Source organism: Solanum tuberosum, unplaced genomic scaffold, assembly GCF_000226075.1.
Source record: "Solanum tuberosum cultivar DM 1-3 516 R44 unplaced genomic scaffold, SolTub_3.0 scf00144, whole genome shotgun sequence".
NCBI classification, from domain to species: Eukaryota; Viridiplantae; Streptophyta; class Magnoliopsida; order Solanales; family Solanaceae; genus Solanum; species Solanum tuberosum.
The window spans coordinates 106,809-119,789 of record NW_006239074.1 but is presented as its reverse complement, the minus strand read 5'-3'; the positions used below and the strand labels follow the sequence as shown (position 1 = coordinate 119,789).

General features: G+C 33.9%; 1 protein-coding gene across 1 annotated transcript; it reads left to right on the top strand.

The window, feature by feature from the left end:
• Positions 1-3,334: 3,334 nt before the first annotated feature.
• Positions 3,335-9,975, top strand: LOC102594244 (ferredoxin-2). Its single transcript, XM_006352785.2, has 6 exons — positions 3,335-3,681; positions 3,941-4,004; positions 6,230-6,318; positions 7,691-7,759; positions 9,521-9,565; positions 9,694-9,975. The coding sequence occupies exons 1-6, from the start codon at positions 3,418-3,420 to the stop codon at positions 9,736-9,738; spliced, it is 576 nt and encodes a 191-aa protein (XP_006352847.1). The 5' UTR covers positions 3,335-3,417; the 3' UTR covers positions 9,739-9,975.
• The last annotated feature ends 3,006 nt before the right edge of the window (positions 9,976-12,981 follow it).

The window sequence follows — 12,981 nt, the reverse complement described above, 5'->3', positions numbered from 1 at the left end:
TCCTATAGTTGAGGGACTATTTATGTCATTTACTCTGTTCTCTACTATGGTACAATATTAAGAATTTAAAGAAGTCGATCATACCATGCATTTAAATATACTTCTCTGTTCATTTTTGTTGGTCTACTATACTAATTAACTTAATATAAGAGATAAATAACCATTTTATACATATTTTGTTTTTCTTAAATATTATTATTTATTTCTTAATGAATAAGATTACTTATGATAATTAAGTGTGATATAGTAGTGATATTGTCATTTTATCTATTACTTTCATTTTAAAATATATGACATCATTTAATTCATACACAAATTAAGAAGAAAAAAACTCTTATTTATTAGGTTTACTTAAATTGATTTACCAACATGAAATGTGATGAGAATTTGCAATATAGTGAATGCAATGATTTTAACAAAAAAAGAAGAAGAAGGAACTTTCGCATATAGCCACTCAAAAATAGCTTAATTACACTTCATAGCTATAGTTTGCTAATTAGATTCGTAGCTACATGTGATAGGGAGGAGAGTGGCGAGTGAGACTGGGAGAGGGAGGAGAGAGGCGAGCGAGAGAGGGCAAAGAGTAAGAGAGGTGAATTGTATATCTATATCGGCTAGATAATTGTATATTCTGGTGAGAGAGATTGGGAAAGGGAGGAGAGAGGCGAGCGAGGAGAGATGCGAGCGAGATTGGGAGAGAGAGGAGAAATGCGAGCGAGAGAGGATAATAATTTGTATAATTTGCATCTCGTTTGTATAATTTGTAGGTATGTTGTATAATTCACGTGTTTTTGTATAATTGGGTAATATAAAGTCTGGAATTATACAAATATAATAAAACTCGAAATAATGAATTGATACAAACATAAACGTATGAACTTTGAACAATTATACAAAATTAGAGGGAGGAGAGAGGCGAGCGAGAGAGGGCAAAGAGTAAGAGAGGTGAATTGTATATCTATATCGGCTAGATAATTGTATATTCTGGTGAGAGAGATTGGGAAAGGGAGGAGAGAGGCGAGCGAGGAGAGATGCGAGCGAGATTGGGAGAGAGAGGAGAAATGCGAGCGAGAGAGGATAATAATTTGTATAATTTGCATCTCGTTTGTATAATTTGTAGGTATGTTGTATAATTCACGTGTTTTTGTATAAATTGGGTAATATAAAAGTCTGGAATTATACAAATATAATAAAAACTCGAAATAATGAATTGATACAAACATAAACGTATGAACTTTGAACAATTATACAAAATTTATTATACAAATTACATTATATAAATTATACTATACAAAATCCAAAAAATACACGTTTATACAAACTTTAAAAAGTTATACACAAAAATAATTGAATGTATATGATGACAAAAACTGAAAAACCAAAGGAAATCATTGTCATATACAAATACAAACAATCGTATTCAAATACAAATCAAACAAAGAATTGTTAGCTAGCGAATTATACAAATGTGGTGAATTATACATATACAAACGTGGCTAATTATACAAACTCGAAGTCAGCCCACGTAATTAATGTATAATATTAATCGCGAGTGGTAATTATAGAAAACTATAGCTATGATGAGTAATTAAATAGTATAAGTTTACTTAACCACTTAATTTTCTCAAAAAAATATAATGTTCAACCTCTTCATATGTATCTTCTTCTTCTGATTTTTTTAAATTAGTGACCACATCCCATCAATATGTTTAATTTTTTACTTTGTCAAAGATATTAAAAAAAAATCAAAAAGTAAATCATATTTGTATATTAACATATCTGTATTTGAATATCTTTAAAATAAATCATATTTGTATATCTAATACATAATCAAAATATATTTATTTTATGAAGAATATATTTGAGATTAAGACATTTTCTTAGTATATAAAAAGAGGAATAGATATAACAAAGAATTCTTATAACCTTTACCTATTAACTTTTCCACCAATTACAATAATCAATCATTTAGTACAAAATTAAACCATCAAAAGTATATTTGTGTAATACACTATTAAAGATACTCATATAGATTATTAAAAATAAAAAATTAGAAGCTAATATCTTATTGATATATCCAATTATTATTAAATTAAAAATATTAAAAAGCATGCGATTTTTACCACATTATAAGATGAATAAAACATAATAAAAAATACATTTGGTTGGCTTGTTGATGAATTTCTGGTCAATAATTTTTTTTAGTATTACGCCTTTACCTAATAACATCAATGACATCTACAACAGAATGAGTAATAATTCTATAAGATATTTATGACCAAACTAATGCTATACTTTAAATATATGTAAATAACTTTAACAATATCTAAAAAAGAAAAAGAAAAAATCAAATTCAGCGAATTCATACGGCAATCATCCTGTGAAAAAAATTAAATCATTAAATATTATTAAAAAAAGAAGAAAAAATCAACAAAATCTAATGATTTACAATAATTAATGATAAGAGATTTTAATGGTTAAAAGTTGATATATATATATATATTCCCTCACTATTCATCTTTTGAAGAAGTGGAGATCCATCAAAATTATTTTGTTTGACATTCTTTTCTTCCAAAAAAAGGTCAGAAAAAAATAATCAAATGAAATGAATGATAATTTAATATTTATCCATTTTATTTACCTTTTCTTGGTCTAAAAGGTGGTTTACTTTTTTTTTGGGCTCTGCCTCTTTCTCTGCAATGAATTTGAACATTTAAATCTTGAGTTTGATCATTGTGTTGTCTATTTTTATTTTTTAATGAATGTAAAATAACTTTTCTTATGCAACTGCTCTAAAATATCCTTTATTCAAAATTTAAATATTTAAATAATTTTATAAAAGACTTTAAAAAGCAGATAATTATTATTATTATTAAGTATTCTATTTAAAAATAGTTATATGATTATTATATATTAAATTATCGTAAATATTATTTTTTTATCTAGAAAATAATTGTAACATTGTTTTATACTTTTATTGGGAAAGTAGTGTAGTTTTAAAAATTTACCGCATTAACAACTTGAAATGTGCAGTTGTGTATAACATTGTCATGTGGCTTTTTTTTTTTTTTTTTAATATATATAAAGCTTTGCAATTTATTTTTAAATTTAATTTTTAAAATAAAAAAAAATTAGTTTTTAGTGTTGTCATGTGATACTTTTTTTTTTTTGAAGGTCCACAAGTAAACACTTAAACTTGTATAAAATTGAACAAGTAGACACATGTATCCTACGTGACATAATACACATAAAGCATCACGTATGACAAAAAATTGCCACAGGGTGCCATTATCCAGTTGTACCCTGAAATACAATGTTTACACTATTTGTAAACCATCCAAACAGAGTATTAGTTAACGACTTGTAGCATTATCCAGTTGTACCCTGAAACACAAACAACAGAACAGTTCTCGCTCAATGGATCTTCAATCTCCTTGTAGCGCTTGCACTTCCCTTCACCGGAAACCTCCTCTTGTCCGGCGACTATCTTCTCTCAATTCCGTCAACTTCCCTTTGAATTCCGTCAAATGCCGCTGGAAAACTTCACCGAAGGTTCAAACTCCCGTCGCTGTCGCCATCTCAGGCCAAAACGGTAGCAGCTATTCTCCCTCAGTTCCTACTCACAAAGTCACTGTTCTTGACCGCCAACGTGGCGTCGTTCACGAATTCCTCGTTCCCGAGGTATTAATTCCTGATTGATTTTCCACTTCTGCTAAATTTCTGTTTTAATATGTGTTTGTAAATGTACAATCATGTTAAATTGTACTATGATTAAGTAAAAAACTGATGTATTTATACAATTAAATTAGGCATGGCTAACTGATAAAGTTGATGTTGAGGACACTAGTTGTGCACTTATTGCTTTGGTGATGCAGCCACTTCCGTTAATTATTAGTATCTGTATATTGACAAGTTTATAAAGAGTTGATTTTGGATGCAGGACCAATATATACTTCATACAGCAGAGGCTCAGAACATTACGCTACCCTTCGCTTGCAGGCATGGTATTGATTCATATACATTAGATAACCAAACTTTTGTTTTTCTTATTTATATGTTTGTCTATTTGTTCTTACATTTTAAGCTGCTCTTGCGTGATCTAACTGGATTAATGAGACTTCTTTTTTGGAAGTGTGAAATTGTTACTATTTTGAAATCCAGAATCTTGGCAAAGAAGTGATGTCAAATTGAACATTCATCTCAAATGTGTGACCATTTTGAAATTAGTCGTGACAACACAAGGAGAACTGGACAATATTTTTGCACTTTAGCATCTTAGAGATTTGAAATGGGGAAATATTTTGAAGCATATTGCATTTTACTCCTTAATCCATGCTCCTAACGACCCCTGTCCAATATAAAATAAAATCTGCTAATGGCATATTAACCTCTATATTTTCTTGTGTCATGCTATACTCCCTTGAATAGTAAAAAGCTAAGGAAATTACACAAGCTTTTTTACTGGAAGATAACATTGAAGAGCAGTTGCATGAATTAAACCAGCTTCCTGCCCCACTCCACAACCCTGTTTCCACTCTATCTCAGTGTCCACCTCCTGCTACATTTCATCAGCAAAATGATTCTGCAATTTTATTTCCCATCCCTTTGATCATGCAGCAAAAAAGGAACTTACCCTATCTATTATGCTGTACAACTACTTATGCAACAAAGACTAGAAAGACTAAAGAGTACTAAGAATCTTGAAATAGAGCATCAGAGCTTTTCCAATGGTCTGACTAAAATCTACAAGTAAGTTAGGAGGAGTCAAGACTCAAGAGAAGGTAGTCAAAAGTAAAAGCTTGATCATTCATCTAACTATACTCCATACTCTTCCCTTCCATCTCCTTACTTAAATTTCTTCCAGTGGTTCTTTAGAAGATATATTCTATAATTATTTCTTGAACTTTTCAATAAAGAGATGATTCCTTAAGAAAAGTATAGGTGTTACGTGTTAGCAACAACTGTTTATAGGTGCAAGCCGTAATTCCAAAAGTTGAATTTTGAAGGCATAGTTTATCACAGAACTGGGGCTTTTATAAGAGAAACTTAAAGAAAAAAGTGGAGGCTCCTAGACATTTTTTAGTGTTGTAAACCCACTGTCACTCTCCCCACCCCCCAAAAAATAAAATTTAAATTTATCTAAGGCATACAATGATACAAACCCAAAGCTACCTATTTCATGTCACATGATGGGATGGGACCATTTTCGCACTGTTAGCTTAGTGATTTAGGCCACTTTTGAAATGAAGGAGAAGGCGCTAGTGACCTTTGCTTACAATATTTGGTCACAATCCTCCTTCTCTTGGGTCTGAAGTTTCATTTTAATGTCTGAGGTTTCTTTCTTTGTGTGTTGCGTCCACTGAAATTGTAGTCATTCAAAGTTAGAGTTTTGCAACAGAAATTTCAGTAGTGTTTCGAAATCACTTTATGGACCTTATTCAGGGTATTGTGATTTTATTTCCAGGTTTATTAGGAGTGTTATTTGAATATTCTTTCTCTTTGTACAGTATCTGATCTAGTGAATTGCTCGCTTTTCATCGGGGACCTATAGCTAGTGATTGAACCTTATGAATCTTTGTGTCTTAACCCAAGTTCAGTTCTAACATCTAACAGTAGTAATAAACCTCCGTGTTGAAAAATATTAACATTGCCGCAATTTCGAATTGTGGCAATTTAACATGGAAAGTTTTGTGGAGAACATTTAAATAATTCAGCCAATTGGAGCTTCTTTGAACAAGGTGGAGTAATTTCAGTTCATTGAGAATTATGTCCAATAAAGTAGAGAAAGTTCAATCCATTGAGGAATATGTGGAACAATTTCAGCTCATTAAAGATTACGTAGAGAAGATGGATCAAGTCTTCTATATCCACACTTTGAAAGATATTGTAGGATTATATATTCCACCACTTTTTTACTGGTATATATCATGGGTTTTGCACACTTTAACATATTAATGAAGCTGTCATCTCTCTCTAAGAACTTCAAGATAAGGAGAGGCCTTAATTTTCACTAAGGAGCACAATGCACTTCCTTTGTTGTTTGTTTTAACCTTAAGGTTCTCTTTCTTTATTTCTAACAAATGAACCTTCTTTTTGATCTAGGGTTGAACATATTCGGCTTTGGTTGTTTTTCTTTAACTTTTCACCATTAACTTTTTCATCAGATTTTCTCCATATGAAGGCTCTGTTTTATTACATTTCTCTAATTTAACAATCCACTATGTTGAAGGATGTTGCACAAGCTGTGCTGTTCGTGTTAAATCTGGGGAACTTAGACAACCCGAGGCATTAGGGATATCTGCAGAGTTGAAGTCCAAGGTATTTTAAGTCATGTAGTGTTTCTGTAGATGCAATCCTTATTGGCCTTTATTTTTAGACTATTGACTTGTGGGAGCTTTAATTGTTTCTCCTTTTTTAGACCTCTTAATGTGATTTTCTTCTTTTTATGCTCATATATGTGATAAATTAACAAAAATGATAAATCATATATATGACGTGACCAGGGATTTCTTGGTCTCAGACTGATGAAACTTGCAAACCTCGTCTGCTTTTTATTTGTCCACAAAACAATGTTGAGAAGTTGTTCCAAAAGGTTTTGGAATGTTATGAATTCCTATGCACATCATATATGTGATGTGACTGGGGGATTTGGTCTTGAAACTGATGAAGCATGCAAACGAAGTTTGCATGTTATTGTCCACAAAACAATCACGATATGTTGTTCTAAAAGATCTTGGAAGATGGAATTTATGAACTTCCATCTCAAGCTAGCGACTATGAGGGTGTTTGGATAAGCTTATAAGCACTTTTTGTCTTATCGACGCATCAAACACCAAAAGTGCTTATACGCTAAAATTAGCCAAAGCCATCAATTATGTTTTTCAGCTTTTAAGCACTTTCGATTTGACCAAGTGTTTTACTATTTTATTCTTAATTTTTTTTTCGTGCTTCCCCAAACACCCTTCTCAAAACAAAATCCCCAGCCCCATCTAAATTACAATTTTTCCATTCGTCCTTTTCATGTGCAAATATTTTTAAGTATTACTTTTTATAAATATTTTTTAGGACATTTCAATCATTTTAATAGAAAAATTGCTTATTTACCAAACACCAATGTTTGTTAACAGTTCAATACTTTTATCCGAACTCGTCACTTCTCAGGTATAAAATCAACTATAGAACTTAAAAGTGTTTCTCGACACTTGATTCTTACCAGCTACTTTTAATCAGCTAATGCAAACAGCTATGTATAAGTGATAATGACAAGAAAATTCACAAATTGTTTCATCAGTTTGTTAATAATGCCACTTTTGCAAGTCTTTGGCCATGATTTGGAGCATTACTGTAGTTTCCATGCTCATCTCCTATTGTCTCGACTAAATAACTGATCTTATCCTTGATCCTTCTTTCTTTAGACGTTTTTGAGATCTGATGGGAGGCATACTCTGTTAAATCCTATGAGCCAGAGTATAGGCTCAGATCACGATGATTTATACCAATTAGTTAAGGTCAAAAGATGAGGACACAAAGTGTTCACAGAGGTCCTCCTTACTGATATGTAAAAAAACTATTTTTTTCCCTGTATCTTGAATACTAGATATAAGTGAAGTGATGATCTTTATTTTATCCTTTCTTATTCTATTCTATGTTATTTTTCACCTTGATTAACCGAGTGTGTTTTAATTTATAGGGTTATGCACTTCTTTGTGTGGGATTTCCGTCATCGGACCTTGAAGTTGAAACACAGGATGAAGATGAGGTAAGTAACAACTTTGAATTGCAAAAGTTTGACTTTGGGTGGCAATAAAGATCGCGGCTACTTAACCACCCATCACCATCTAAATAATCATGAACTTGGTGGTGAATCAAATGCTAGCGGTTTGCAAACTATTTGGTCTACTTGACACCCACTTTTCATGGGTTTAGTTTGGGCTATGAAGCATGGGTATGAAATATGTGGCCGCATACTAGTATCATACTTGTGTTAGGTATCAATATTTGATGACAATCTTTGGATACTTACTGATATGTCCCAATTTTCTTAATATGTTTGTCTTTACAACATCACACCCTTCACTAGGTGCTTTGAAGGACAGAAAATTACTTGTCAGTGGATTAAAACAAACTGTATTATAGTCTTCTATTTTTTTGGTGTAAACAAGATTTGGTGCCGGAGGTGGTAGAAGTAGTTGAGTTCTTAGGAAACTTGTAATCTGATTAACTGTATGGGGTGGGCCCATCACACTATGGGATGTAAGTTTCCAATTCATCATTTCTTGGATGATGATTTTTTTCTATGAATACAAAGTTACCCTTTTCTCAAAAAAAATAATATTGCCATATCCATGCAGCTCACACACTACCACAAAGACATTATGTGTAATGTACATTCTTTACTTTTCTAAACTTCTTTCTCATTTTCTATTATAGACAATTATCCTTGCTTTCGTGGAACCAGGACGTACATGGTTCCTTTGATTAAGAAGATTCCTCAAAAAAGAAAATGAAGTGAAAGGTTTCTCAATACACAGCATGCAAACATAAATAGAGAAAGTGCTGCTGTATTTGGAAAGAGATTGGTTAAAATGGAGTTAATGAAATGCCTGGCCCTTTTAGCCTAAACAATAGGTCTTTTTTAAAAAGAAAATCCCTTTTGAGTTGTTTTGGTTTCATCTCATGACATTCCTGCTCAACCTGTGCATCGGTCAATCGAGCCTGGCCTCAAATCTATACCCCAATTTATGCACAATAAATATGGTAGATAGCTAGTTACGAAACACAGAATTTGACCAGGGAAATGGTAATACATAAGAGTTGCGGAGGAAATGACTTCCAATTTTTATACTTCTTATGATATATTTATATGTTTATACTAATTAATTGCTTAAACTAAGCTGATGCCATGATGAGCAAATGGCAAAAAATAGGCCACAGGATAATATAATTCTTCTTCTTCTGAATGGTCAGAAAGACAAAAAATAGTCCTCTTAGAGGACTAGTCAAGAAGCAGAAACATGTTTGTGACTCTGGTCCTACAGGACAAGAAACCAGTAAAATATAGAGTTCCAATAGGGTTAGGAAAAAGGCAGAGACATGCTTGTTCTTTGGCCTTTCAGTTTCTTTAATAGTGTGTTGCTTCACATAATTTCTTTGAGAGATGTGATGTTCAGGTGAGCTTGCATCAAACTTTTCATATTTCAATTATTATAATAACCTTTCCAACTGCTTTATTTTATGTGGAGCACTGAAGTTGTGAGTATTGTATTCCAAGTACCAGATGTAATTTATATTTCCTCATTGAACTTTAAAGAAAATGTAGCTAATGAATTACCTGCAGTATTTTCTTAATAAGTGGAAAATGAAGCTTTGCTTATAATTTGTTAGATGAAAGGGTGGGGTTTACAGAAAAGTTACTGAAAGCAATTTTCGGAACTCCCTTATGAACTTTTATCTAAATGAACAGTCTTGTAGTTTTGATCTAGTATGCCACCTCGGAAACCTGACAGCATGATATATTCAGGTATATTGGCTTCAATTTGGGAGATATTTTGCTCGAGGACCTATTGTAAGTCTTATGTTCCTGTAATCTCCTATTAATTTAGAAAAGAAGTTGGAGAGGGGATACTGATGATGTAAGGAAGGATAATAATCAAGTCAAGTTCCTAAAGGTTAACTTTTCTTTCCCTGTTGCAGGAGAGAGATGACTATGCCTTGGAATTAGCTATGGGAGATGAGTAACCTGTCAAGAGTTAATTTGAGAAGACAATATGGAATCAAAAGCAATATGTACAATTTTCTTGCCTCTCTTGCTATATCTGCGTGTAATATGCTCTCTGTGCCTTTTCCTTAGTGGATTGGCTTTTCTCTTGTACCACTAGCATATTGAATAAAAAATTATACTCTTTTCTCGTAAGATAGGTGCCTTCTTAATGACATCTTGTTATGCCTTAATATACTTTATAGTCTTGAAGATCACATCAGCGTGTGGTGCACTTTCATCTCAATTAATGAGAACTTTCTAGTTATTGAGCATTATTGAACACTCACAAAACTTCTAACTCTGATCAATTAATGGATGAAAATCTTTTGGAATTGGATATTGTCTCACTACAGAAGCTCTATGTTGTTCTTCCCTTTGACCGGCGAACCAACTTCTTGAATATACCACTCATGTGAACACAACATATATTATGCAAAAATAAAGTAATCTCTGATGCATGCCAAAGACTGACCTTTTCTTACGAATACCATGTTGTCTAATAGTATTTGATCTGGAAAATTAAATGAAACTAAACTATATTTGCAGCAGAAAGTTAAACATAATTAGCATATTTTTTTTTTATGACAAAAACATAATTAGCATTTAGGATAGCATGTTCGGTGAGTTTAGTGACCCCGTCATTCTCCTCAGAAAGTAATGAAAATGGCCATGACTCTACTGCATAAATTCAAGGCTGAAATACTCTAGATTGTTCAGCTAGATTCCTTACCGGTGCAAGATGTTAAATTGTAACCTATACACCATCCTGCTAGTAAGATGATGTGGAAAATAGTATAGAATTACATTCCACTGTATGGAATCTCTTTTTCCTTTTCTCAGATTTTGTAGATTGCATAGTATACTAACTTTAGATATTGATTCTTTCTTTTTAAGTTCATCTTGCAATGTCAAGGGTGGAAAATTAGGAAGATCTACTAGTACTTATTCTTCCATTCAGAAGGGATAAGAAAGGTAAGCATGAAATAGAGAATATAGTTATGTGACCCCAAATTGCATATGTCCTATGTTGCATACTCATCCGATAGGAAGATGGTGACAACTTCGTGAAGTAGATAAGAATAAGCAAAAACTAAACAATCAAGACTTCTTTCAATGATGAAAAGATGACCCTAATCTTTTCTCATTCAGAAAAGGTCGAATACATAGCCTACTTGAAGGAAAACTGAAGAACCTTTTAAAGACCATTTCAATTCCATCATTTGTCAACATATCATTTTCATTTTGAGGTAAAGGTATTTTCTGCTTAGTTTGATTCTCTTTCAAATCAACGGTGTAGCTGTCGGAGCACGATCACCCATGTGAAAGGACCATATTATGAACAAATTAAGGTTTTTCCTGATATCCTATCATGTGATGTAAAATCAAGCGCATCTTTTTCATCTAACTGGTCCTGAATTTAATGAAAGTTCCCATTCATGTGGAAACCATGTATTTAGTAGATTTCTTTCTTCAATATCTTCATTTGGACAGAGACAGAATGTTACTGTACATCCATAGGCTACATAATTTGTTAGCTAATTTCTGCAATGGTGAGATGAATTGAGCAGCGGTTCTGGGCATGTCCTGTATATTGTCTGTGGTCATAGTTACTAAGAAAAGAATATAGTTTCCAAAGCTTGTGGTTACTGATATGAGCAAGGGAACTCATACAAAAACTAAACAATGTGGTTGAAGTATCTAATTTTCGAACACATGTGCATATTGAATTGACATGCTTACTTCAGTTCATGGGACGATGAAACATGAGATTTACTCCTCTCTATAGCCCACGGCCTTTGGTCTAGTGGTAAGAGCGCAACATGTGATGCATGGATTAAGCACAGATTACTAGTTCGAGAATGCCACAGAGAGAAGTTGGGTATTTAATTGGAGAAGGGTAGAGGGGATGAGACCATTATACCCTACTCTCTTCTGGGGGTTCTGGCATAGGAACTAGTGGCAGAGAGAAACCAGGCTGGATTACCTATCTAATAGTAAGAACTGTACCTCCTTTAGCCCTCAGCATTTTTTGTGGTTTGGTTGAGGCATTGATCTACTTCTGTTAAACTAAAATATCTGACATTGACATTCAGGTCTCATAATTCAACCGTCGTATCTGAAAGAGTCAATTTTTAATTCTTGACCAAATGACTGAATGAGATGTTGATGTCTCCCATTTGTTTTGTTTTATGGTAGATATGAATCTAGTCCAGAAAGTTCATTTGACAGTCATTATTTCATGATTTGAATGGGCCGGGGCTCCCGAGGTACATATGGCCGGCCCTTCGGGTGTCTCGGTGATACAAACAAAGAAAAGACGATGGTTTTTAACATACCCTTGAACAAAAAGCCAATCCTTACCAAAGGAGGAAATAGAATAGAATAATCTACCTTCTTTTTTCCTTCCCGTTGATTCCCCCCGACAATCAAGCTGCACTTCCTTCTAACAAGTGGTTGAGAGTTAGCAAGAACCCTTGGCCTCTTGGCAGGAGGTTCGCTGTCCCCCTCCTTTCCGGTCCGGCCGCAGTACGGCACCTGAACTCGAAGCTACGATCAGATCCGATTGGATCTGGTCCTATCCGACCCAACCCCGGAACTTAGAACGGCCGGCCTGTTTGGACGGTAGAACGGGGAGAGGGGGAGTCGTGCCCATTCTCTATCCGGGCACGAGCAGGAACATCAAAAATAATGGAAAGGCGAATACATGTACATGATGTAACGACATATTCCAAAATACGTGATCCGATTTGATAGGCTGCCCGCAGAAAGGAAAGAGTTTACCGACCGCATAACAATTCATTCTTGTGTGTAGCGCCGTGGGCCCATGTCTCCCGAACGATCATAGTACGGCCGCTCATCTAATATAAAATCAATGAGTAGATCTCACCTCCCCTTCCCCATACCATAGCCGGAAGGGATAGCGTATCCACAGAAGAGAGAGTACGGGCCCTTGCCCACCATTTAGTTTAGACGCGGCTCGAATGCCTTTATGCTATAGGCTGTGTTAAGCATGCTTCTTTGACAGAAAACAAACTCTTTTTCCATGACAACAGTCGCGACTATAAAGGGCGGGGCGGTAAGCTCTCTATCAACAATAGGGGGCTATTCATAGTAAAAAACTACTAGACTATATGGATTCCAACTGAACTTCAACTTTTACTTGGCTGATTAATTCAGGGGCAGTGCGGGGGTGTGCTCTTATCCTTCCAACTTGAAATTGC

Excerpts from the sequence above, each read along its gene's own strand:
- LOC102594244 (XM_006352785.2), top strand. The coding sequence starts at position 3,418 with ATGGATCTTCAATCTCCTTGTAGCGCTTGCACTTCCCTTCACCGGAAA. Across the intron at positions 6,319-7,690 it reads CTGCAGAGTTGAAGTCCAAG|GGTTATGCACTTCTTTGTGT; the intron begins GTATTTTAAGTC and ends TTTAATTTATAG. Across the intron at positions 9,566-9,693 it reads ATTTTGCTCGAGGACCTATT|GAGAGAGATGACTATGCCTT; the intron begins GTAAGTCTTATG and ends TCCCTGTTGCAG.